The sequence below is a fragment of the Lepisma saccharinum genome, chromosome 3 (genome assembly GCF_977018435.1).
Source record: "Lepisma saccharinum chromosome 3, izLepSacc3.1, whole genome shotgun sequence".
Taxonomy (NCBI): domain Eukaryota; kingdom Metazoa; phylum Arthropoda; class Insecta; order Zygentoma; family Lepismatidae; genus Lepisma; species Lepisma saccharinum.
The window spans coordinates 136735041-136762966 of record NC_139231.1 but is presented as its reverse complement, the minus strand read 5'-3'; the positions used below and the strand labels follow the sequence as shown (position 1 = coordinate 136762966).

The 27926-nt window shown below is 36.9% G+C and overlaps 2 protein-coding genes across 2 annotated transcripts in view; one reads left to right on the top strand and one right to left on the bottom strand.

The window, feature by feature from the left end:
* LOC145986024 (anaphase-promoting complex subunit 15) overlaps positions 1-10643 on the bottom strand; it is a 35878-nt gene extending 25235 nt beyond the window's left edge. The window contains exon 1 of the mRNA XM_083120197.1: positions 10433-10643. Coding sequence (XP_082976323.1) covers positions 10433-10555 — 123 coding nt within the window. The 5' untranslated portion in view covers positions 10556-10643. The remainder of the gene's footprint in view (positions 1-10432) is intronic.
* Positions 10644-11062: 419 nt separating this feature from the next.
* The window catches only part of Mys45A (SDA1 domain containing protein Mys45A), a 49796-nt gene continuing 32932 nt past the window's right edge, over positions 11063-27926 (top strand). Inside the window, exons 1-5 of the mRNA XM_083119483.1 lie at positions 11063-11154; positions 18532-18655; positions 20964-21068; positions 22163-22261; positions 26312-26494. Of these exons, the coding sequence (XP_082975609.1) occupies positions 18566-18655; positions 20964-21068; positions 22163-22261; positions 26312-26494 (477 nt within the window). The 5' untranslated portion in view covers positions 11063-11154; positions 18532-18565. The remainder of the gene's footprint in view (positions 11155-18531; positions 18656-20963; positions 21069-22162; positions 22262-26311; positions 26495-27926) is intronic.

Sequence of the window (27926 nt, the reverse complement as noted above, 5' to 3'; positions counted from 1 at the left end):
TGGTTTCTTTGCTCAGTTTGCATGATGGTACCGATATAATTGCATTAATCAGTTTATTAGTCACCCAAAAATAACGTAACAAGAGACATTGTTACATGTAAATTGCGTTGTAAAATTTGTGTAAGTTATTGAAACTTGGGAGAGGAATGTTGTGCACGAGAAAACTGAGAAATAATATGCACTGACCTCAAACTGAATACGCCAGAATTTTCAGCCTGAATAAAGCGAATACCTAAACACTAGAGAAATGGTTCTCAACCTTCGTGAAACAATGTCACTGCATTATTTTTAAGTCAATGCCCTTAGCAGAAGAATTTTCCTCGTAAATCTTTACAGTATTGAAGATTTTATGCATGAATTAACATGTACCTATGAAATTAAATATTTATAAATAAATGCTAGCATAATCATAAGAGTAATAATAGTTTGATTACGTGTGTAAGATTGTTTACAAATATAAAAATATGGAAGACAAAGTGGTAACGTCGTCTCCTTGTAATTAAGTGATCCCGGGTTCGATAACCGGGCAGATCCAATTCTGATTAGTCTATTTGTGCATAAAATGGACTTAAAAAACGAAAACTCACAACTCAAATATGATATTGGGATTATGATAGTTGTCAACCAGTTTCAGCAGTACATTTCACAGCTCAGTATAGTTGATATGAGGGCACGGTATCGGGTCGCGGTCCGGTGGTTGAAAAACAAGCACTAGAGTACTTTACCATGTAGACAAATATATTTTGGACTAAAGTGCCTCCATAAGCTGACTTTTTCAAATAAAAGCAGTCAGGTAAATGGCCAAAACACGGCCTCTTTTCACGATGTTGAAGGCAAATTACAACCGATAGATAACTGCATCAAAAAACTTGATAAAGCGAAATGAACGTTGTGTTTAAATCTTAAAACATTGTACATATCGATACTTTATTATATCAACAAATAAGAGGATCAAACATAATGCCGGTTGGGCTCTCTTCTAGAGTCTAAATACAGCTTGTTGGAAAGAAGCATTCGCTGCGCATGTGCGAACAACAAACTGAAGCAACACGATGCACGGTATTGAGAAAACGGCACAGTACGAGAGGCACGTAAGCAACACGTGCATCTTGCCATGTCTCTTCGGTTTGAAAGGTTGCATTGATTACTGAGTGTTAGCTTCCAAGTGACACATGTTTCGTGTTGCATGTCGCATGTTGCATGTCACGTGTTTCTTCGGTGTGAATTCTCCCTAAGTGCTGCATGTGGTTGGTGGGTTTGACGTAGATTGGTGTTTTCAAATTACTTCGTCAATATGCACATCTGCATGTGGGAAGGTGATTGGATTGATGGAATGGTTCCAGGTGAACTTCATAGAAATGAAATGGTTGAGTTAGTCTAGCAAAGTGGATAGGGCCAGTTCTCCACATGTCTATGCCCAGAGCATGAAAATGTCATTGATAAAAATGAGCCACAGAAGTGGTTTTAAGGTTTGGGCCTCCAGGAACTCTTGTTCGAGTCTGCCCATGAAGTTGGCATAGGATGAGGCCATTCTTGTGCCTCAGATCTGGAGAAATTTTCCTCAAAGGTGAAGTTGCTGCATGTGAGTGAGGACAAGGTTGTGTGTGTGGGATTATGGGGTTTTGGTCTGCTGCTGAGGTAGAATTTGGTGGAGTGAAGGTCATGGGTGTGAAGGATATTGACGTAGAAGGAAGTGAAAGGATGTTATCTGCAGGCAATAGTGGAAGGGCATTGGTTTTCTGAAGGAAGTGGTTGGTATCATGAAGGTAGGAGGGCAGAACTTTCAAATTTTGCTGGAGGAATTTGTTCATCAATTCAACAAGATTTATTTATGGTCAATAATGCTTAGTGAAGCTTTCGGTAACAGTTCAGATTGTTTTATGATTTTTTTCAAACTCTCCTAGCAGGAAGACTAATTATCGTAGAATTTTACTTATTTTGAAAGAAAAAAACTTAAAAATTACCTTACGCATGCACACTTTCCATGACAATGTATTTTCCTTTGACAAACGACTGTAAGTATCAGACTAGTGAGAATAGTAGAATGCACTTAGGGACTTCTCGTTTTAATGCTAAGAGAACCACACATGGCCTGCCCTAACTACGAAAGCATATATTGAACAAAATGTTAAGTAATCGCTAAAACTCTGCAGTATGTGTTAACAGACATAAATCGAAATCGAACAATGTTAAAATTGAATTCGTAGCATGATGAAATCGGAATAAAACAAAAGGAACTTGGGCCAAGCTTTCAACAACTGATTAGTTCCTCCAAGTTTCAAACTTATTTCCACAATTGTTCCCACTAATCTAAAGCACTTTCTAATACCCCTACAAAACTTGCAAAAAATTATTAAACATTTGAAACCATTATCCTGACACAAAATACTACATGTTCCTAAAAACAGATCTTGGGCAACTGAAAAAAAAAATCAAGACGATACGATGAATGAAAAAAATTAGGTAACAATGTAGTACGAGGGTCACTATTTATATTTTGAGCCTAACAATGAAAAAACAGGAATCTGGCATTGAAAACTGCTTTATTGTTTTTCGAAGTATTCTCCTTTATGGTCAATACACTTTTGCATTCGTTCGAACCATTTGTCAAAGCAGTTTTACCAATCTTCTTGAGACACCTCCATAATATGGTTTTTGAACGCATCAACGGCGTCTTCCGCCGACGAAAATCGTTGTCCACGCAATTTATTCTTGACATTCGGGAACAAGAAGAAGTCATTGGGTGCCAAATCAGGACTGTACGACGGATGACCCATCAATTCGATTTTTTGACTGTTCATAAAGTCGGTTCTTAGACGAGATGTGTGACAGCTGGCAATGTCTCGATGAAGAATGATCCGACGGCATTTGTTTGTTTTCCGTATTTGACCGAAGACCTCTAGCAAACAAATTGTTGTGTACCATTCAGAGTTGACCGTTCTACGTTCCTCTAAAGGTACAGTTGCAACATGACCAGTTTTCCCGAAAAAACAGGCGACCATTTATTTCGATGTGCTTCGAGCACGTACAACTTTTGTTGGATTGGGTTCATCTTGAAACACCCATACAGTCGACTGCTGTTTACTTTCCGGCTCATATGCATATATCCATGATTCGTCACCTGTTACAATCTTATATACGTCTTTTGAAGCACCACGATTGTATTTATTGAGCATTTGTTTGCACCAATTGACGCGAGCGTCTTTTTGAGTTTTTGTCAAATTGTGTGGGATCCAACGAGAACATACCTTTCTTACAGCTAAATGATCATGTAATATTTTATATATGCTGGTGGAACTAATGCCTATGGTTGCCTCAATCTCACAGTATGTCACATGACGATCTTGCAGTATTAGGTTTTGCACTGCATCAATGTTTTCTTGAACAACAACTGATTTTGGACGACCTTCGCGAATCTCGTCGGTGAGCGAATGGCGGCCACGATTAAATTCGTTATACCAGCGTTTCACAGTGGCAAAGGATGGGGCTTCATCGCCAAATGTGGAAGTAAGTTGATCGATGCACTCTTGTCTTGATAGTCCACGTGGAAAATCATAAAAAATCATCGCACGAAAATGTTCACGAGTTAATTCCATTTTATTGTTGTCGAGCAATCTCCAAGGCAACATAAACAACACAAATGAAGCTATTGACAAAACATTTGAAGTACGTTATGGTCAATAATGCCAGACGATTCCGTGCAAACGTCAAATCGCGCCTAACTTCAATCAGTGTTGCCAAGGCTCAAAATATAAATAATGACCCTCATATGGGCACAACACCTCTCACTCGTTTATTTCCTCATTTTTAACATTCGTACTTACACATTTTGCATTGTGAAAGATTCTCAAGATTGCATTTTGATTTTCTCACGAAAATAATTTCAATTTTTCACATTAACAGTAATTATTGTTCTTCCTTTTTTCGCTTGCGTAACACATAATATGGCAGGCTCAACTTGAGTCGCATTGTGCTACATCAGTTGGTATGCAGTGTTTCCAACCTTCTTCACCGAAAAATACCTACTTTCGTATTCGTCACGTGTGTAAATTGTACATTATGCACGGATTTTTATTTTAAACTATGCTTTCCTAACCTTACCAGAAATGATTCGTGGGGCTATCAGTGAATGTTTTTTAGGGCTAGTAGCCCCACGAATCATTTCCGGTAAGGTTAGGTTGGCAACGAAAACAACGGTGTGGTTGGAAACACTGACAGGGTGTTACATCATCAAACATACACAACATCTGGTACACACAGAGGAAGCAAATAAAAACAACATCTATTGTGAGTCGGAGAGATATTTTCCTTCAAAAACACAAGAATTCCCGGTCAAATAGATTCCACAACGAAACAAAATACCTCCACAAACTTTCAAAATGGTATAGAAATTCATTTCCGTAAGTAGGTTCTTCTGTAAAAATGAAGAAGGTAAAATTTTAGTATTTCTTCAATTCTACAGGAGAAAGTACTTACCGAACTGACTTTCCGTACACTTTTGAAAGGCCGTGGAAATGTTTTTTCCCATTGCTTAATTTATTTCGCTGGTAAATCATGTATTTTTGAAGATTAATGTCTCTCCAATGCACGAAAGCTGTTGCCTCTATGTCCTTCCACTACGTCAGGGCACGAAATTTCCGGTCGCCAGGTCGCCATTGGCGACCAAAAGTTTTGGGCTGGCAACTAAAATTTTGTTGTTTCAAATGTGTGTCAAACACGCCTCAAGACTTCACCTCTTGAGAGAAACGGCAGAAGTTATAGAAGAAATTCTAAAACTGAGTGATATCCACACTATTAGGTGGTTAGCCAGCAAAGAACGTGCAAAAAGAGCTCTCTTGCATTCATGCAAAGCTGTTGTGACCCATCTTGAACAGGTGGCCCATAGAAAAGACAATGATGGCGCTAAAGCTAAGGATTTGCTGGAAAGTTTGAAGCAATTTAAATTTGTTAAGCTTCTGTACTTCCTTTTGTATTTCTACGGGAAATTGAACCCTTTAAGCGTGGCACTACAAAATAAGAATCTTTTGATTTCATCTCTGAAAATAAGAATTGAACACTGTATTTCAGTTTTGGCTGACCTGGAATCTAATGTTGGACCAAGCGAACAAGATTTCTTGGACCATGTATCCATTTCAGGGAAGATCAGGGATGTGCAAGAGTTTCAGACTGTTAGAGGAAACTTAATTAACAATGCGAAGGTGTACATCACAGAAACATTGCCGTCTATGTCAACAGATGCGATTGCATCTCTGCATGTTTTCGACACCTTGGGTTGGCCTCCCAAAGAAAATAATCTTCAGTTTGGGATAGAAGAAATAAAGAAGATCTACATATACTTTAACCCGATCCTTTATAATGAGAAAATGGATGTTCTGTCAGCAGAGTGGACAGAATACAAACTTTTCTTTCCTTCTCCAGATTTGAATCAGACGCTGGAGAAGATCCACAGTGCAGAGTGTTCAGCAAGATTCCCCAACTTGCTCCAGATTTTGACATTTTGTGCTGTTCTACCAGTGAGCACAGCCTCATGTGAGGGAGGTTTCAGCTGTCACAACAGACTCAACACTACTTACAGGAACTCTCTGAAGACTGAGACACTGGATGATTTGCTCAGAGTTTCCGTAAACGGACCCCCCCCCCCCCACCATCCTCCCTGTCAGAGTTTGACCCAGCAGCTGCGATTGATAAGTGGTACTTCAGTGCAGAACGACAGCGCTACACAAACATTAATATTTAATAATTGCTCATATTTTTATTATTTATCAATATAAAATAGTGGCAACCAAAGATTTTAGTCCGGCGACTGATTTCAAACTTGAAATTTCATGCCCTGCACTACGTGAATCATATGTTGTGTGCTTCAACCACACCGATGTTTTCCAAGAACATGACAATTTTAACTATGTTTGCCTAACCTAACCGAACCTAACCTTGCCGTGTATGGTTTGTGGGGCTACATGCATGGTTCGTTGGGTTTTCAAACCTGGAAAAAAATACAAAATTAGTAACACGAAAGTAGGTATTTTTCGATGAAGAAGGTTGCAACACTGCATAACCACTGATCATGGACAACGCTAGCCAAGACTTCTCGGCCTCATTGTGTGTAACGCAAGCAAAAACGAACAAACAAGAATTACTCTATATGTCGAAAATTGAGATTATTTGCGTGAAAAAATCAAAAAGGTACCTTCAAGAATCCTTAGGAATGCAGAATACGTAAGTATCAATGTGAAAAAGAAGAAAATAAAGTAATTCCAGCCGTTTCGGGGATACTAAACTTTTAATATGAAGAAATATGCTGTGCCCATACTACATTGTTACCAAAAATAAAACATAAAAATATGGCTGCGGCTATTTTCACCAGGTGGTGAGAACAGCATGTAGGACTATTTTCACTAACTAACTCACTCTTTAGCCTTCTTAAACCCGAAGGTTCATGGGTGCAGCAACACAGGCCTTCCATCTTTCCCTATCTTGAGCAAGTTCTTTATACTCTTTTCCATCCCTACATATTTCCCTTAGGTCCATCTCAACGTTGTCCCTCCATCTTCGTCTTGGCCTTCCTACAGGTCTCTTACCATCAGGTTTCCCAATAAGAATCCTGTAAACTCCTCTTTCCTCTCCCATTTGTGCCACATGGCCTGCCCACCTAAGTCTTCTAGATTTAATTATTCTAATAATATCTGGACATGAATACAAATTATGTACTTCCAAATTATGTATCCTTCTCCACTCACCTGTCTCCTCATCCCTTTTAGGTCCAAATATTTTCCTAAGGATCTTATTTTCAAATACTCTCAATTTGTGTTCCTCTTTCAATGTAAGGGACCAAGTTTCAGACCCATATAATACTACAGGCAAAATTACTGTTTTGTATATTTTAACTTTTAGTTTCTTAGATATTAAACGAGAAGACAAAAGTTTATGAAGAGAGAAGCAACATGCATTTCCTGAATTAAGCCTACTTTTTATTTCTTCTTTAATATAAATTTCATTTGTTAATATTACTCCTAAGTATTTGAATTTGGAAACTGGTTCAAACGAGTTGTTATCAATAATTAGATTTTGATTATTACCTAACACTTGGTTTCGGCCTGTAAGCAAATATTTAGTTTTCTCTTTGTTAACTTCCAAACCTATCTCTTTAGCAGTTTTTAAAAATATTTTAGCATTATTCTTAATTGTATTCACATCATCCCCCAGTAAGTCTACATCATCTGCATATGCTAACAACTGAGTCACACCATTTAATTTTAGTCCTTCTTTAGTTTATTTTACCTTCATTAAAGAGCAATGGAGATAATGCATCTCCTTGTTTTAACCCATCATGAATTGTAAATTTGTCAGACATATTAATACCCACACGAATTTTACTTTCTGTTTCACTGGTGCATATTTTTGTCATACTAACAAGCTTCTTAGGTATTCCAAACTCTACTAATATATTATATAATTTATCTCTTTTGGCCGAATCATATGCTTTTTTTAAATCAATGAATAGCTGATGGACATTTTGATTATATTCCCACTTTTTTTCAAGTGTCTGTCTGATGTGAAAAATTTGATCTGTAGTTGATCTGTTGCGTTTAAATCCACATTGATAATCACCTATAATTTCATTAGCATATGGGGTTAGTCTTGTTAAAAGAATGTTAGATAATATTATATATGTTGTCGAGAGTAGAGAAATTCCACGGTAATTATTTCAGTTCATTTTATCACCTTTTTTAAACACAGGAACAATTATGGATTCTTTCCACTGTTGAGAGATTTCTTCTTTATTCCATATTAAACAAATTAATTTATGAATTTGACATATTAATGAATTTCCACCATATTTAATTAACTCAGCTGGTATTAAATCAATGCCAGGTGTTTTGTTATTCTTTAGCCTTTTAATAGCTTCTTTAACTTCAGTCAAGTTAGGTTCTGGAACTAAAGGTTCTGCTGTGTGTACTTCATTCACTTCTGATTTATCTCCTACATGGACATTTAAAAGGTCATTAAAGTAGTTGTAAAGGACTATTTTCACTAGCAATATAATTTCCTGAATCATAGCATAACACTCGGATCGTTCATTGCATTTTGCCAGTAAATCATCTATTTTTCGACATAAATGTGTGACCAATGCACGGAAGCTCTTGCATCCATTTAGCCTGTGTGTGATGACGTAATCCCAGTCAGCGTTTCCAAACACGTGTTTTTGTAACTGAAGAAGGTAAGTTTCCACAAATGGTCTGTGGGACTACGCATATTTTTTCTAAACCAATTTTTAACTATTGTAACCTAAAAGTGACCCTACCTAACCTAACCTAATCTTACCGGAAATGGTTCGAGGGCTATGTATGAATTGTTTGTGAGGCTATGTGTTGATGGTTTGTGGGGCTACTTAGGTATTTTTGGGTGCAGTGGGGTGGAAACACTGCATGCAGAGTACGGTAGTGACACTGTGACCGCCATTTTGCATGCTACCGAAGGCAAAAAGAAAAGAAGAAAACTTACTCGATATCTCGCAAATAGAGCTTATTTCCGTGAAATAAGCGAAATGCCACCTTCAGCAATGTTTCTCAATGCAGAATACGTAAGTACGAATATTCAAATTAAATGAACTAGCAAATTTCAGCCGTTTGTCCGATACGAGTAATTTACCCTTTTGTCTTATTTTATTATATTCATTGGCAGTGTTGCTGAATTTACTGCTAAGAAGTTATTATAAATTAAATGTGTCCGAAGGATAGTAAACTAGTACCCGGACAATCACCGTGGTAAATCACAAGGTTATTATACAAGTTCTACACGTAAATGTCAGTGGCGAAGCTAAGGTGTAAATACTGGGTAGGCTGAAAAATCTGCTTATATTTTTTTATATACAACAGGTTCATGCGTCGATTCTTGTTGGTCGAAAAAGTATCAATTACTCTTTCCTTGAAGCCTTGATCAATAGAAAGTTCTTTAACCAGTTTTTTTTAATGGCTATTGTACTGAGAGAACTTAAATCTTTTATTTTGCATTGAATTACGGAGATAATTTTTTTTACTCTCTTGAAGGTGCTCATACTTCTTTCGGAGGAAGCTGGGAATGTCAAGACCAACTTGATAAGTTGTGTTACTTCTTTGTAGATTGTTTGAAGATCATTGCTAACTATGAATTTTAGAAGGTCTGCAGGAGGTAAATGCTTTTCTTCATCAGCATAGATATTCTTTAAATCATTTTCTAATCGTTCTTTGTTGAAAAATGAATGTGTGGACAGAAGGTTACTTAATTTCATCACAGGAAAATGTAGTTTATATTCCCCAAAGCTATTTTGGTCTACCAATTCCACAAATTTTATCTTTTCAAAATCTCCAAAACGTATTTCCAGTTGTACAGTCAGTGTGTCCAAGATTTCGTAGGTTAAGCATCTGAGAGCCACGAAGTCTTGTTCACTTACATTTATTTTACTGCAAATCATCTTAGAGTTTCCAACACAATTTCACAGTATTATATTTTTATAACATAAATACACTATGTGACACACACGCGTGCATGTACTTGAAGTAAATTAACATTCAACAATGCAGCGCATGAACGACGCACTTTGCACAAGAAGACTAGAAGCACGACAGGTTGGTTCTGAGGCTAGCCACTTTTACCCAGCGAATCGGCAGTCCTTACCTTCCCCTCCCACCTACACAGAGCTCACGCTGTAGCTGCCTTTTAAACGTGAGGCTTTTGACGAAAAGCCTCACAGTTCGGCCCGAAAGCACTCTCTCTTTCTGGCCTGCCTGACGAGATATATGGAAGGATCGGCGGAACCAAACGTTCGGATTACATAGTTTAATTCGTTTTAACGAACTTTGATTGTTACAGGGTACAAGAACATTTTAATTTCAACATTTTTTTGGGTAGGCTAAGCCTCAAAAGCCTCATAGGAGCTTCGCCACTGGTAAATGTACAATTTTAACAAGTGACCGCCAAATATAAATTACAGATACGTCATCAGGACACCGAAATTAGTAAGTAGGCGAAATTTTATAGAAATTGGAGAGTGGTCCGGTATTGTATGCCTAATTTTAAGGCTAAAAACCATAAACCTGACCTGCCTAACCTAACAATAAAAGCATTTAGGAAGGTAATACTCCTTCGTATTTATGTCATGTGATATATTTGCAAAACTAGTTTACATCAGAACACCTCTCCATAATGTGCAGAAAAGAAGTACTTGTCTCCTTCACGAAAATAAATGCACACCAACGTAAGCTTCATACACATCACAAGTAAGGAATATACATTCATGTAGCACGCCAGGCCAGATTGCAGATCATGCACATGCAGTTTAAAATCTGATGAAAATAGCTCAAAAGCTAGCTTCACCACCTTGTGAAAATAGTCACTCCGTAAAAATATATCTCGCACACAATTCCCGCCTAATGTGGGGGTTCTCATTGCATACCCATGTCTGGTGTTCCTGTTCCAATTGCAGAATTTCACATTCGTCATCACACGGTCTGTCTACGCTGAACCATAATGGATCAGTAATTTTAGGACTTAAACTTGGAAATAGAGGTAGTGCCATAGCTCATTCAGGCAGTTAAATGATTAATTCCTCTTGCAGAATTGTAAACAAAACAGGTAAACGCAAAATAGGGAAATATTGCGCACAAAACAGGTATTAGTCTGTGGTGTAGGCGCCTCCAGATACGCTCAACGTTGGAGCAAAGCGAGATGATTTCTAGGTTCATATGTTATGGATACAAAGTTGAATACCAGAAAGTTACGGCTGAGTGATGACAATTGACAGTCAACTTGCAATCCATGCTTTTCACATGTTAAAGCTGATGACTTCGAACAGAAGCCATCTCATTTTTACCCTTATAACTATGGTCGGTATTGCTGCTACAACCATTTTTCCTCGTCCTTCTTCTAAGAGAACCAAATATAAAACTATAACTACTCTGTACGTAGCAATTGCTACCTCGCAACATCCAGATAGCAACTGCTTCCAATGGTTTTGATACCTCGCTTTGCTCCAACGTTGAGCATTTCTGGAGACACCTAATTTCTGTTTCTTGCCCCCGTTTGAGTAGCCTGTGAGCAGAAGTTTATTTCGTTTCCGGTTTCCGAAGAGAACAACGTGTTTGTTGTTATTTCCAATTTGCTATATAACACAAATAGGTAAAGAAATAGAATTTATTGGCATTAACTATCAATATTAAGTTCTACACAGTGCAGTAAATTCGATGATGTAACGTACGTAGCGTGCCACATGTTATGAAGAAACTTTCACATCTGTATTTGGCCACATTTGTGCAGTTTGTTAGATTTATAAAGGTTGCCTTTATGCTGTCATTAACAATTATTTTGTAAGCTGAATCAATGTTTCACTTAAGTGCAAATACAGAAAATGCTGCCTTCATTTCCTATTGTAAATTAGTACAAGGATTGTGCAGATAGTTTTTTCCATCCCCTTCCAATATACACACATGTGTAAGGTTTAGTGGTCTTTGCATTAAAATTACTAGGGCTTGTATTTTAATGCACAATAAAATACAAGAAAATAGGGGTCGGGTACCCTATTCTACACCCTCGAATTTTGAATTTTTTTCTTTTTCATTATGAACATTATTTGATCCTATTTGTGAATAAAAAAAATTGGAGCGTGGAAAGAAGTATTTACGACTGTACAGCCGTTTAAAGTTAAAATTTTGTCGTTTGAAATGGTTCGCAATTATTTCCAATTTCTAGATCGTGATACTAAGACGACACCAAATTTTAACTATCGATCTCAACCTAACTGAACTAACCTATCCACGTGCCAATGGTTCGTGGGCCTAGCGCCAATGGTTCGTGGGCCTAGCGCCAATGGTTCGTGGGGCTAGCGTCAATGGTTCGTGGGGCTAGCGCCAATGGTTCGTGGGGCTAGCGCCAATGGTTCGTGGGGCTAGCGCCAATGGTTCGTGGGGCTAGCGCCAATGGTTCGTGGGGCTAGCGCCAATGGTTCGTGGGGCTAGCGTCAATGGTTCGTGGGGCTAGCGCCAATGGTTCGTGGGGCTAGGGCCAATGGTTCGTGGGGCTAGCGTCAATGGTTCGTGGGGCTAGGTTCCCTGTAAGTCAATTACAATGTCTCGTCGAACAAAGTCCTCTATGTCCTTCATCCGTTGAACGTGTGTCAATCTCATATTTAGTCCTTTTGTCTTAATTCAATGTCACACAAATCAATTCCAATGTCTAAAGTCGCACAAAACAATTGCAATGTCTCAAATATCCAATCCGCCAATAAATTACATAAATAATATATTGAAATCGCAAATTATCCCATTGCACAAGTCATTCATAACACGAAAAAATTGCAAATTATCCCATTGCACAAGTCAAAGATAAGAAGAAAAAGAAAATGTTCAGACGTGCGCCTGTGACATGAATCCAAGATGCGCCATGATCAAATCCCTCCAAAACCGTTTCGACGTTACATAAGGAATCTAAATATTGAAAAACGTAAGTTTCCTAGCACGTAGATCTAAAAAAAATTACTTTCCGCGCTATTTAGAAACATCGTTTCTTATGAAGAACTAATTTTCGTAACGAGAATATTTGAAATGTGCGAAAAATCGAGGGTGTAGAAAAGGGTACCCGAGCCGAAAATAGGAACGAGTTTACAATACCGGGTCTCACTGCAGAACATGGGCTGCTTTTTCCCTCTAAATAGACGAACGAAGTTTATATCCCCTGAAAGTACGTACCTTCTACTTCCATTTTCTGGTGTTCCTTTTACGATTACTATTATATTATTGCCCGTAAAAAATGTTTGGTAAAATTTTCGTATCCCCAAAACGTATTTCTTTAATTTTACAGGAGACAGTACTTACCGAAATGGGTTTATTTATACTTTAGGAAGGTCTTGGAAGTTTGTTTTCACCTCTTTGAATTTTTTTTGCAGATAAATCATGTAATTTTCGACATTAATGTCACTCCGATGCACGAAAGCTGTTCCCTTGATGTCCGTCTACTACGTGAACCAAATATTTGCGAGCGTTTCATGACGTCACAACCGGTCAGTGTTTCCAAATGTGCGGTTTTGTAACTGTGTAACAGTTCTAGAACGTAAATAAACGTGAGTTACTGTTCATCATTTCTGATTACGAACTTGCGACAACATGACGTGCACAGGATCAGTGGCGTGCTCAATGTGAGGTTGATGGGGGTTATAACCCCCCCCCCCCTTTCGCCCAGTATCTCTAAGGCTATTTATGAATGGTTCGTGGGGCTATTTATGAATGGTTCGTATGGCTATCCGTGAATGGTTCGTGGGGCTATTTATGAATGGTTTGTGGGGCTATTTATGAATGGTTTGTGGGGCTATATATGAATAGTTCGTGGGGCTATCCGTGAATGGTTCGTAAAAAAAATTCTAATTTTGAAAAACAAATTTAACTACCTTTCCTAACCTAACAGAACCTAACCTAACCTTGCCGTGCATGGTTCGTGGGGCTATTTATGAATGGTTTGTGGGGTTATCCGTGAATTGTTCGTGGGGCTATCCGTGAATGGTTCGTGGGGCTATTTATGAATGGTTTGTGGGGCTATCCATCAATGGTTCGTGGGGCTATCCGTGAATGGTTCGTGGGGCTATCCGTGAATGGTTTGTGGGGCTATTTATGAATGGTTCGTGGGGTTTTCGAACCCGAAAAAAAAATTAATTTTGAAAAACAAATTTAACTATGTTTCCTAACCTAACAGAACCTAACCTAACCTTGCCGTGCATGGTTCGTGGGGCTAATATTTATGAATGGTTTGTGGGTCTATCCGTGCATGGTTCGTGGAGTTTTCGAACCTGGAATAAAATACAAAATCAGTAACACGAAAGTAGGTATTTTTCTATGAAGAAGGTTGCAACACTGCATAACCACTGATCATGGACTACGCTAGTCAAGATTTCTCCGCCATATTGCGTGTAACGCAAGCGAAAACGAACAAAATAAAAATACTCGATATTTCGAAAATTGAGATTATTTGCGTGCAAAAAAACGAAACGCGAAATAGAAGAATCGTTACGAATGCAGAATATGTAAGTATCAATGTGAAAAATACGAAAATAAGGGAATTAGAGACGTTTGGTGGTTACCGAAATTTTAATAAATGTTTTTCCTGCTACTAAAAGCAATGCATTTCTCCATTTGTTCGCATCCATATTGTTTACTCACTCAAGTGTTGTGCGATAAGTGAGACACTTCGTTTCGCGGAATTCGAGTTGATTTGTCGCTCCGGATTCCACCCACAGACGCACAGTTTCTTTCATTATTTCAGACGAGGAATGCTTACAAGGTTATGTTAGGCCTGTTAGGTTGGGTTAAAATAGCATAAATACAATGAAAAATGTTTTTCCTGCTACTAAAAGCAATGCATTTCTCCATTCGTTCGTGTCCATATTGTTTACGCACAGTTTCTTTCATTATTTCTTCGAGGAATGCCTACAAGGTTAGGTTAGGCCTGTTAGGTTAGGTTTCATTAGCATAAATACAATGACTAATTATTATTTAGGCTAAGTGAACTAAACCTAGCTACCTAACAACACAGGCATTTTTTGCTTTCACTAGATTTGTGCAGGAATATACCTTTTCCTTCGCTGCTACGATTTCAATACTGCCCAACCTGAACACGTTGTTCTGTTTTTTTTAAAGAAAAAAAAAAAATTCCGCACTTTAAAACTTACTTTTCCCGATTACTAGATACAAAACGTTACCAAAAAATTATGAACCACGTTCCTCCTAAGCAGCCCATATTCTGCCAATCGATAAAAAAACGAATTAAACTATGTTTTCTTAACGTAACGTAACCCTACCATAAGAACAGCAGCTCCACGGAACATGCCATTTTCCTCGAATGGGTGTCACTTATCGCACAACACTGTAGCAACATTGTGTTCTGACGTCACGGGAGAGAGCTTTTTCATGTTAGACAATACAAGGTAACGCGTCTCTTTGCGAAAATATTAATTTTTCTTTGTATTTATGCTAATGGAACCTAACCTAACCTCGTAGGCATTCCTCGTCTGACGTCAATATTCAAGGTAACAAGATTGTTGTGCGTAAAGGAAGAGCATTAACGAATTGCGAAAGAAAGATGGGTCCGAATTGCTGTGTATGGACAATGAATGTGGTAAATCGCAAGGTTATTTTACAAGTTCTACACGTAAATGTACAATTTTAACAAGTGACCGCCAAATATGAACTACAGATACGTCATCAGGACACCGAAATTAGTAAGTAGGCAAAATTTTATAGAAATTGGAGAGTGGTCCCTTATAGTAAACTCATGCCAGAAAATATTCTATAAAATGCAACCATACCCTAAAAACTCCAGAGACTGCTCATAACATTTTTAATTATAACTGACAAACTTATGTATTCATATCACCAATCCTGCCTTGCAATACACTATGAACAGCATGTGTAGATTGTCAAAGCAAAGTGACTGCCGATTGTCTCTTAACAAAGACTTGAACACTGTGAAGCGCTTTCTCACATGGGACCCTGGTTAGCACACTGGATTTGTACTAACAATTACAGCTCTGTCATGGGTTTGATCCCCACCATCGGCAAAAATAAATTGTTTACCTGATGGTGTGTGCCTCTAGAAATGTAGTGTTAGAAGAAGAATAGTTAAAGGCACGGGAGAATGTATAACGTCCAATTAACACTGCATACTAAGTGAAATATTGGTAAATGTCTGTTATGTTAGAGACACATTTCTTCATTTTTACAGAAGAAACTACTTACGGAAATGAGTTTTTGTAGCATTTTGAAAGTTCGTGGAGGTATTTTCTCGCCGTAGAATGCTGCACAACAAGAAATAAGCACTTTTGTTATAATCAACTTGCAGTTTGTGCAAAGCGACAACATTATGCCGTTGTTTCCATTATGTATCTGCAGATGGCGCGAGCATCGAAAGTCACGCGGTCTCACCAGTGTTTTGGGGCTATCTGTCAATGGTTCATGGGGCAATCGTGAATGGTTTTTGGGGCTATCCGTCAATGGTTCGTGGGGCTACTGTGAATGGTTTTTGGGGCTATCTGTCAATGGTTTGTGGGACTATTGTGAATGTTCTTTGGGGCTATCGGTCAATGGTTTGTGATGACATAATGAACACGAAAGTAGGTATTTTTCAGTTAAGAAGGTTGGAAGCACTGCATACCCAATAGAAATCGACAAAACACAAGCACGATGTGCAATGATCCACAGCTGTGCACGCCATATTGTATGTTCTGCAACGGAAGAAAGGAACCAAAAGGATTACTCGTAATGTGAAAAATCGAAGTTATTTTTGTGAATAAAGCATAATGGCAGTACACAATTGGTAAGTACAAACCATCCGAAACACAAAACATCCAATTTTAATGTGTCTCCGATATAACAGACATTTACCGAAATATTTATTTAATTTTTTATTCCACACACAAAAAAAAATGTTACACACATGTTAATATATGGTAACATGATACAGAACAACAGATAAATCATTTTTAATAGTAATTTATGAGGCATAAACATGGAAAAAAGAATAAAAATATTAACTAAATCATAAGGCAATTTCTCTGGATGTGTTTACTGTAAAGGAGAATAGTGTCATTCCATTAGAATTATTGTATACATGCATATACCTGGGTTGGTTTTTTTTAAAAAAAAAAACGAGTGAAATGGCAACCCAGGCGAGACCAGCAAGACTTATATCAGGGTTCATGTAGAATTTGTATATTTTTTTATTATAACAATATTGCAAGTGATGATAATCTTGAAGAAAAAAAAAAGAATTGTCAGTCAACAATGTGCTGAACAACCTGATAGAAATGAGGCAATATATTGTCATAATATACAGTGTCTTTTATGGTCGAGGCATCCGTGGAGCAGAGGCTAGCGTGGCGGGAAGTGGGATCACGTCTGCCAGCAAACTGGATGCAACTTCCATGTAATCGAAATCGCTAGCTATGTAATTAATTAATCTAGTACAATTACATTGACAGTTACAATTAAAATGAGCACGTACCTTGTTACAAAAGGTGTTGGAAATGATGTCCTCCTGCACCCACACACTTACGACATCTTTTTAGGAAATTTTCACTAACACATATCAGTTCCTCTTCCGAAATTGCTTAAATTTCTCTCCTGATATTTTCTTTCAATTCTTCTAATGTAAGGCTTCAAGTTTAAAAGCTTGGTAGCTCGCCATGCAGACATCATTATATGTCTGTTTCTTGTGCAAGGCACTGGAGGGATTTTTGATACTACTTCAAACATAGTTTATCGTCATTAAGCACTCACTGTTTTACCCTTTGCTTCTTGTCAAGAACAGACCCTGATTCCCTAAATTTGTTCACAAGTATCCGAACACTGTCTCTGTGTGATACAGGAACGTCTGGGAATTCTGCTGCAGAACATATTCTAACTTCCTTACAAGAATTTGCAATGACGTAAGAGTCGTACATAAAAATGCTTTGTTTCAAATTGTACGGATATCGTGGCATTATTAGACTGCAGAAAATGACCAGTAATGCGTAAACTAAAACAAGACAATCTAAAACACTTGTTAACACTTCACAAACACATGTAAACTGGACACCAGTTATCTGAATACTGAAGCACTGACGCGTACAATGCCAAGGTCAGCGTACAGCTGTGGTGATCCCTCTTCCCGCCGTACTAGCCGCTGCTCCACAGACACCTCTACCATAAAAGGCACTGTATATTATGTACCTTTTTGTAGGGAAACTACGTATATAATACGTGGGTTGGGAGATTTCATAGTGGCAACACTGCTGTATATACACAATGAAATGGAACTGATGTTTCTCGGTTACACCACACGTTAGTTTGATATCTATCCTACGTCCCAGTAAATGGACTCTTCCAATACTGGGTACATGTGCAGTGATAAGAGGAATAGAGTATCGTTGGAGTGGGTTATCTAAAGTTGTGTAGTCGCAACAATGTTTTTGAAGCAGCAACAGCAGAGTTGGATAAAGATTAAATGTGCCCACGGCCATACAGCATGACAATGTCATCAAGGTGTTCGTGAGACATGCAGGGAATCTACATTTCCTGCGACCTGCTTTGCAAACGAATAGGCAACACTTTCTGCTGAATCCTTCCATCATTTTGTAGGACAATGCTGGGGTGCATGTAGCGCAACCTGTGGCTGATTTGTTAACTCGATGGGGCTGGTAAGTTGCCCCATACTTCCTAGAGTTAAGCCCCTATGACTTTGATTTAATCCCCAAGATGAAGGACATTCACTTCCAAACTGTTCCAGAGATTCTTCAGGCAATAGACCGCTCCATTCGAATCATCAACAGAACGGGCGCTGCTACAGGTATACCATGACTTCCACATCGCTGGCAATGGTTGTACACAATGTTGGTGAAGGGCTGTAAAAGTTTCAGAGAAGTATCTCTTTTGTATCATTTTTAAATAAATAGTTGCCACTATTAAATCTCCAACCCATGTATTCTAATAAACTACTAATGGTGAGTAGTGTTTAATTATATACTTTGTATTGCAGTACATTGCATTAAAAGAAACAACAAGAAAACACAATGGTTTATGGACATAACAACCAGCTGCCATTGAATCTTCCTCAGCTGCAGAATCTTATAAAGAGAGATCCATCGTCCTACAAAGATGAGGTAAGTGATACATATTCTTACTAGTAAATGTCCTAATAATTGTATTTTAGCACCTATATTCAATTTTATGTCATCATAATATTAAATAGCCCCGTCTAGTTGGCTGCACTTTTTAACCTCGGTGCAGTGCAGGTGTATCCCGTGTCAGTGTGGTGCAAGGAAATTACGTTCAACCAACTAGACGGAAAGTGGTGTTATTGTTCAGAAGATTCAACAAATGCCTGTCTGCTGCTTTAAACGGTCATTTGATTAGTTAGCACGCACCATGTGGCCATACACCACAAATACACATGTCCGGAAGGTAGTGCAGACACCAAATACACTACTTGACTCCAAATCAACAAACTAGACAACTCTGTGTTGCACCGTGCAACCAACTAGACACTTTGGTGCAAAGAGAGTCAAAGCGAGTCAAAAAATGCAGCGAACTAGACAGGGCTAATATTGTGCTAACCACAATAATAATTTTCTTCCATGTACGAATTACAGAATTATTTCTCATGCAGTTTACGCTTCTTACAAGTGCATAAACACAATTTTTTATGTAACATTTTGGGAGAACTCACACTTCCTTCATCAGCCATCATCATCAGTGTGTGTTCTCCTGAAACATTGTATCAGAAACGGTGTTTATGTGCTTGCAAGAACTGTAAACTACAAGACAAATTATCATTCTCTACCATTACAATCAGAGGTGTACTTACTATTCACTTCTTATTTTGGGGTTTTAGTAATTGTATCATTAAAGTTAGTTGACGAGTTTTTATGCAGTTCTTGTAGTAACTCATTACATTACCCAAAGAACAAACATTCAAAATATAGGTGTCATGCAATTTAATGAAACTTTGTAGGTGTTAGGAAATAATTTACAGTGAAAGAAACAAAGATAATGTAATACTTAAAATAATTTTTCCGATCAGTGACATTCTGGTGGAATTTCAACTTTCATGTGTTGATCTCTCTTCCACCCGGACTGCATGTTTGCAGGCTAACAAGGCTCTGGCATGTGTACCAGAGCCATCATAATCCTGTGTGGAGTTTGTGTCTTGTCCATGTGTGTTTGTGATTGTCTCGTCTTTGTTGTCATTGGCAGAAAATAGACATGAAATAACCAAGTAAATCAGTGGATTGCTTGTTCCTAAATATTACACCTTGCACAGTATTTTCGTACTATTACCATATACTTCTTCATAGAACATAATGATATCTGGTAAATTGTATTTTTCTTTACAACTTATATCAAGTAGAAATGTTGGCTTCCAAAATATAACTTTAAAACTTTATGCTGTATGTGTGTGTGTGTGTGTATAATGTAGAACTGCAGTATATAATGTAGAACTGCAATTTTCATACAAATCTTATATGGTTGGATGTATAAAGTACTGTTACCCTGTTCTGTTTCTGTTTCATGCCGATTCTTTTTATTACTCAGAAATCACTATGTTGATGTTTTCACAGAATTTTGACATTTCTAATTATTTAGTCTTGTCTGTTCAAATTAAATGTTGTGTTACAAAATTATATTTCAGAGGATTTTAAGAAATCAGTGATCTAAACTGTTATTTATGGAAGTTGAAAAATATCGTTTGCATGTATGATGTATGCTTGTACAGTCAACAGCAAATATAATAGTATACAAATTGTCCATTGCTATTCTCATTACCGTTTTTAAATCTACATCCTGTGATGTTTTAAGGAATGGAATTCTGTTGATTTGAAATAGGTATTGACATTTTTATTTTAATTCACAATCATCACGTTGTGCAAAACAGACCATTTGAATTTTAATTCGAATTTAAAATTTTGGGAGCGTCAGCACTTAGGCTATTTTGCTCCCGTCACATTATACGGGGACCAGCCCCTTACCATTACAAATAACAACTCTAACGTTGCATAACTAAAAATCTTAAAATGTTCTGACTTCTGTTAAAAGCTGAGGCTGTAAACAGGCACTCAGCACACACAAGGACAAAAAAACAGGACAACACACACAAAATTATACTGGCCATAGTGCCAGTCTCCAGAGTCTCGTTAGTCATTAGTCCAGGGTGCACAATGTGGAAGTGAGGTTGACTTTTGGGTGCCTACGTGGAAGGTACCCCTTACACCCCAAAACAGACCATTTGCCTACTGTTTCTTTTGTTATTGAGTGTACAACATCAGATTGTAATGTTGATGACACTGATTTTGTTAATCATGCTAAAGTACAAGGTTCTTACATCCCTCACCTTTGGTTAGAAATGAGAGTTATTTAAAATTCACTTCTTATATTTTGGACATGATTTGAATGAATTCACATTATTTTCAGTTCCTGCAGCAATACCGCTATTACAAGTCAAACTTGCAGCTTTTTAAGCTCAGACCCAACCAGTATCATAAGAATTTGGATACTGCAGTAATGTTTCTGGCCCAGGTGAGTGGTACTTTCATATTATATTAATCTGTTTTGTTTACATACCTCGTTTTCTTATTCAATTTAGCATTCTTTTGGGAATTTCACACATGTGTAAAATATATACATGAATGTTGGGACATAAAATTTCTACTCTATTTATATTGGTCAATATAGACATAGCAGACAGTGTGTTGGCAAAATTGCAAATAATTTACTCAGTCCATTATGTCTATAAATAGTCTGTAATTGTACCTTTGTTATTTAGTGTTGCTTTTCTGCCACTTTTGGCTAATCACAATGAGAATGTTTGATGACTGTATAAAATTGATGAAGGAATACTTGCAAAGGACAGGTTGGGATACAAAACTGCAAACTTTGGGGGCAAAATCAAAAGTCAACCACGTGTTGTGCTAGGTCACCGTGCCGGCTAGTCTGTAATTGAATGCATAACTTTTTGTCATTATGTTATTTCTTTATGAATGTTTAGGCATAATTTTGGCTTTGTAATGTGAATTTGGAGGATCTATTTATTTTAATCTTCACGGGTAAAAAGAGTTACAAATGTCTGTTACAAATTTATTTTGTCATTTAGAAGAATAATTGAGACATATTTAATTACAAGCAGGTATACAAAATTCAGAACTATTTTTTTTTTATTTATTATTAGACTATTGCGGCAAACTGGGTCAGATTTTCATGATATGTCACTGAATTTCATGGGCTGACAGCTGTAGTTATGAGTAGTCATCATCGTAATTCATTGGTACAGAGAGGCCATGAAAAAGTAGCTCAGAATGAAACAAGCAACAGGATGATGCATAACTACTACTTTATTATTAACCATTATTAGTGTAATTGCAATAATCATTTTTTTCTAAAGGTTTTGTAACGAACTCACTTGTAATAAGAGGTCCTAGAAATGGTCTCTGTTTAAATGAACAATAAACAATAATATGCAGTTCTGTGGAGCAAGGTTACTTAATGGTGGCCCACCCAGTAGTATGTTCTTTCTATGTAGATTAAACGAGTTAAATTATGCTCTGGTATTGCTGTCATGTCGTAGGAAAAACCAAGACCTTTACTCTATACAAAGTGTTATTTTGTCTTTTCAGGTGGCACATTGCTATCCTCAAGAGCTGGCTACTTACCCTCAAGATTTAATTAATATCCTAGAAATGCATCATACCATATTGGAGTCTGAGATGAGATCGGTATGTTTAATAGTTTCTTTTCTTTAGTTCCAGATAGAATGCACATGTTAACTACTGTATTTCATCACATAATTGTCACCACTGTATAATCATCACACCCTGTTCCTTTCAGTCCCAGAATTGGTTTATAACATAACAATCGTCCCATCTGAAGCATAATATTTTGATTATAATGCACAAATCAATAACAACTAAAGTGTTAACTTTTTATTCGGACCGGAAATTGTTCGCTAAACTGTCATGAAGAAATTTTGTGCTACAAGGCGTGCCCAGAGAGAAAGGGCTATACATTTTACAAAAAAAATTTTGACAACACGTCCACAACATGAGTTATTTTCCCACATAATTTCCGGCATTGTCCAAACACTTGTTAAGTCTAGTTCTTTATTCCACAGTCATAGAATTCTGTCGCCTGCTGCTGGAACAACATTTCAACTTTGTTCGTGAACTCTTTCTTGTCCTGGAAGTGTTGACTTGCAAGATATTTCTTAAGGTGAAGAAACAAGTGGAAGTCGCTGGGTGGAATGTCCGGGATGTATGGCGGATGGTCCAAAAGTGTTGTCTTAGACACTTCCGGAATGATTTCGTGCAATTGTCTTACTGTGAGATGCCAATTTGCACGAATTGTTTCCTCAATGTGATGCAGAAGTTCATCGGTGAGAACAGATGGCCTACCACTCTTGTGTTTGTCATGAACGTTGGTCCTGCCTGCAGCGAATTTACAACACCACTTCGTTACATGTTGGCGACTCATTATGTTTCCATACACGAGAACAATTGCTTTGTGGATATCCGCTGGGCACTCGCCTTTTACATGGAGAAAATGTATGATGGAGCGCACTTCACATTTTGTGGGATTCTGAACCGACACACCCATTGTCAGTACGTGTTACTCGAACTAGACTCTCCAGGCAACAATGATCAATGGCCGCGAGACGAAAGCGGAAGGATGAAGGTCAAAGCCAGTGTTTCCAACGTACACACTAAAACATCATCTTTTGTCCTATACCGACTGTAACCTTTCTTTCCGGACACACCTCATATATTCATGAGTATTCCATACATCCTAATCTTACACCAAAGACAGTTTAGTAAATTATCTTTAAGTAATGCTAATACCAACATTTTTTTTTGTGAATAAACTTGACACAGTGGTCGCACCTCACTTTGGAAAAAAAAAATTGGCATCAAAACACCAAGTTACTGAAAATTTTACAAATACAGGCTTACACTAATGGATTTTTATCATATTTTTTTTTAACCCTGTGTAGTACTCAACCAATAAAACTGCTGATACTCTTTCTGATTCCCAACCAATACTAATTCTTGAAAATTGCAACTATTTGGAGTCTTTCATCTATAAATTTTGGGATGTAACTTTTCAATTAAAACTATAATATTGCAGTTTTTCTTGTATGTACGCATTGCTTGCATTATAGAATTATTTTCCTGTAGTTTACGGTTATTATTATTGAGAACACCATCATGGACGTATTTAAATTGTTAAATGAATCACATCGTCGCATAAAATTCACTTGCGAACCCATGAATAACAATGTAATTTCTTTCCTTGATCTGCAAATTAAGACAACTGACTCAACAATTCAAACATCAGTCCATAGAAAAAAAATTAGTGGGGGAAAAATACATCCATGCCAATTCAGAACATTCACGTATAACAATGGATAACATATTTTTAATTTTTTTCCTGAGAGCACAAAGACTATGTTCTAATAATGAGGATATCAAAAATGAAGAAGAAAGGCTTTTTAATATAGCAAAAGAAAATGGCTTTCACACTAACAGAATAAACCAAATCAAAAAACAAGTCGCAAGAAAACTAAAGGAAAAGAGAAATACAGACAAAGATGAAAAATCTGTTGAAAAGAAATTTGTGTGCATTCCATTCCACAAGGGATTCTCACATAAAATTGCAAAAATGTTTAGAAGTTTTAATTTCAAAATTGTTTTTAAATCACCAAGAAGTTTGGAATGTACATTTAATGAATTCAAAATGAGAAACTCCCTACCAGATGTGGAAACCACAGGAATATATAATATAAGTTGTTCATGTTCAAAGGATTATGTGGGACAAACAACAAGGAAAATGGTAATAAGATGGCACGAACACGATTTGGACATTATAAATCTAAACCCAAGAACAGGTTTGTCAACTCATATCATCGATGAGAAGCATTTGATTAAAAAGAGAAGGGTTTTAAAAAGATTAATGGGAAACACAGAGTTGAATGTCTGGGAAGCTTCGTTCATTGCAAAAGAACACTGGAATAAATTAAATAATGAAAATGGTAACATAGATACAGTATGGAGTTTTCTTTTTCACAAATGGAGTAAGCCACCATCTTTAAAATTTAATGTAACAGAAAACATCAAGAGACTTTGTGAAAACAATGATGAATTTGAATTACCTGATGATATTTGGGATTCATAATTTTAAAAAAATCTGAAATAAAAATAAAACAGACTGCTTCTTTTCACAGTTAAGTTGCTATATTACAACAATGTAACATTGACAACATCCATTATATAATGAATTCTTTTTGTTTAAAAAATACTAACCATTGTTATAACTGTATCTTTAGTCAAAATGAAAATAAATGTCTGATGAAAGGAGCGTGTGTTCTCCTGAAACGTCACAAAGAAAAACTGTTTTCTTATGCTTGTAATAACCGTAAACTACAGGAAAATAATTCTATAATATTGCAGTCTACCAAAGTTTTGCATTAAAATATTCATAATTTCAGTGAGAAAATAATGGAATCAAAGTCCATTTCTCTCCACAGTGTTGTTGCAAAATTAGGATCATTTTGAATTTTGCTCAATTTCCAGGAATTTTAGACTTCGTGAAAGTGTCATGTGCCATTTTTGCCTACTCCACGAGAGATCCAAGACTTTGGAAAGGTACCAGTAGAGGCATGCATATTTCGTTTTTGATGGTAACACAAAATGTGAAGCAGTGTTCATTTTCCTTGTTTCTGAAAGGTGTAAGGTGCATTTTCCTTCCATGTTTTGTCAAGAAACGATGCGAAATGAACTGAAAAATTCAAATTATACTCTTAAACATGAAATTTAGAATTTATTTACTGATGGGACACGTTCTGAATTCTGAATTATCCTGCAAGTTATGGAATTCATGGAAAATTGAAAAGTGCCTCCTCTGGCCCTTCCACTGCAAGTGCCCTTGACAATACCTGTGAAAGCTGTCCTTATATCTGGTGCATTCAGAAACATATATGTATTGTTGTGTCCTGCCTTTTGTATCTGAACATGAAACTAGGACTGGAAGAGAAAAAGCTGTATGAACCTGCAAAAAGCATCTTGAATGCTTAAATACAAGTTAAATCCATTAAGTTGAAAGTACACAGCATACCATATTTGCCACCACCTCTCTCTTTTGTGCACATTTTTGACAAAAAAGCTTTATCACTGAATATTACAATCAATTTACTGTATTTCAAATGTAAAGTAATCTGTATGTCTACTTTCAACAAATAACTTACCTAATGTAAGTAGGAAAGAATGCATTTTAATCATCTTCGTCAAAATGCAGATGTTCATCGTGAGAGCCAGATGAAGAGTCACTTGACACTACTTCTTCTTGAGTCCTCGTAAAACAATGGCCTCCGTACCATTCAGTCCATTACCAATGCCACGCTGTCTTAGTTTTTACAGCATCCCATGAAGCTTTGACCCATTCATGAACTTGTAAAATGGTAGACCTCTTCCTGATGATGTGAATTAAGGTAATGAAAACTGAGTGTTGCCAAATAAGACACACTCTGTTTTTCAGACCTATTTTTAAAGGAGAAAAGTACGCTGGCAAATACGGTACTTCGTGCTTTTAAAATGTGACACCGTGCACCCCGTAAGTTTCAGTATGTCAAGTGCCATTATTGTATATTTCTGTATAAATGAGTGAAAAGAAATGGAAGATAATATTGTTTAAATACTTTATGTTAAAGAACTTGACCAGTTCTCATTACAATGTATAATCCACTAATACTTGTTGGCTCCTTTTTTTTCTTCCAGACTTTCTGCCGAGCACTCATTCTGATGAGGAACAAGAATATGTTGCCTCCAACAACTTTACTGTCACTGTTCTTTCAGCTTTTACGTTGCCAAGATAAAACACTAAGAAAATCCCTCGAGCTGCACATTATTACAGATATCAAGAACATTAATATCAAGACAAAAAATGTCCGCATGAATACAGTAAGTTATCTTTATACAATGTAAATTAGTCAGTGTTAGAGCAATACTAAGCTGTATATGTAAAAAATGAGAAGGAAATAGGAAACAATCAGGTATGGCAAAAATAGTAATGTGAAGCCACATGAAATTTACCAATCCCATTGTACTGACAAATATATATATTTTAAATGATTCTAATATCTAAGTGCAATCATTTTTTTATATATATTATTATCTAGAGTCGTTTTCACGTTCAGAAGACACAATGGGCTCTTATGGGCAATGCTTTTCTTATGGGAAATACGAGCGCGCTGTTGTCAAATTTCTGGATTTACAAATTTAACTTAAGTAAAATCGGTACCTGCAGTTTTGCAGGAAATTTTGTAGAGAATACGATGGTGAACACAAAAAAACTGGTAACTTGCTTACATAATTTTAGATAAATTAAAAATGCAAATTTTCTGTGAAAACACAATTTTTACATTGTTTTAATTCCTAACGTTGAAACATGCCGTAAAATTGAAGCTTTCATTATGAAAAAAATTGACACTGTTTTTTAATTGTCATAGGTGACGGTGGTACTCAGAATTTATCAATACTTTAAAGCATATTTGCATTAAAAAATATTCAAATATAGTATGTGGAGATTTTTTATATTCGTGCAGTAGCAAATGTCGTCGCTGGCCATTTTTTGTTCTGTAATTCCAAGTAAAAACTTCCAGCGACAAAGTTGTGGAGAAAATAATACTATTTTTTATAACCACTCAAAGGTTCCCAGAAGTATTACTTCCATGCATTTGGAGTTTCTTTTTAACCCGAACCGCGCGCGAAGTAAGGAGACGTTGTCTGGCCATCTTGACCTAACTCACCTTAGCATTCCGGCTAATCACCACCAAGTTTTCGAGTTATTTTATTTCCATTCAGTAAAAATATGAACTTCATGCTGTTTGTTATAATAGAATTGAAATTACTTAAATTTAATAATTGACAATTATTTCCAATGCTGCTGTTGTGATCAACATTAGTTCTGTCGCAAATACACTTTGTTTTCGTTTACATTACTGTCGACATTAATACTGAAATGAAGATCACCTTTCAGTTTCCAACGTACACATAAATTCATAGACACCATATTAACCCTTGAAAGGCTTTCCAACTAATACGTTACAACGTGACAAAATATGGGGCTTCAAGATAGAAATATGACATGCCTTGCTTGAGTCATTCACGTCTTATCAGTTCACGTGGGCCATAACTCATTTGTTTGTTTGGGTTGCAACTTAATCTAACCCATGTGCCAGGTTCCCCTTACTTGAGTGAGAGATCTGCTTTGGTCTGTTTAGACTTTTTCCCTCTCCCGAAAAAGTGTTTTCAGTTGTGTGAGCTCTCAGTGATTTTTACTTTTTTAAGTGATTTCTGAAGTGTCATATTTGTGCATTACACTCGCGTGTGT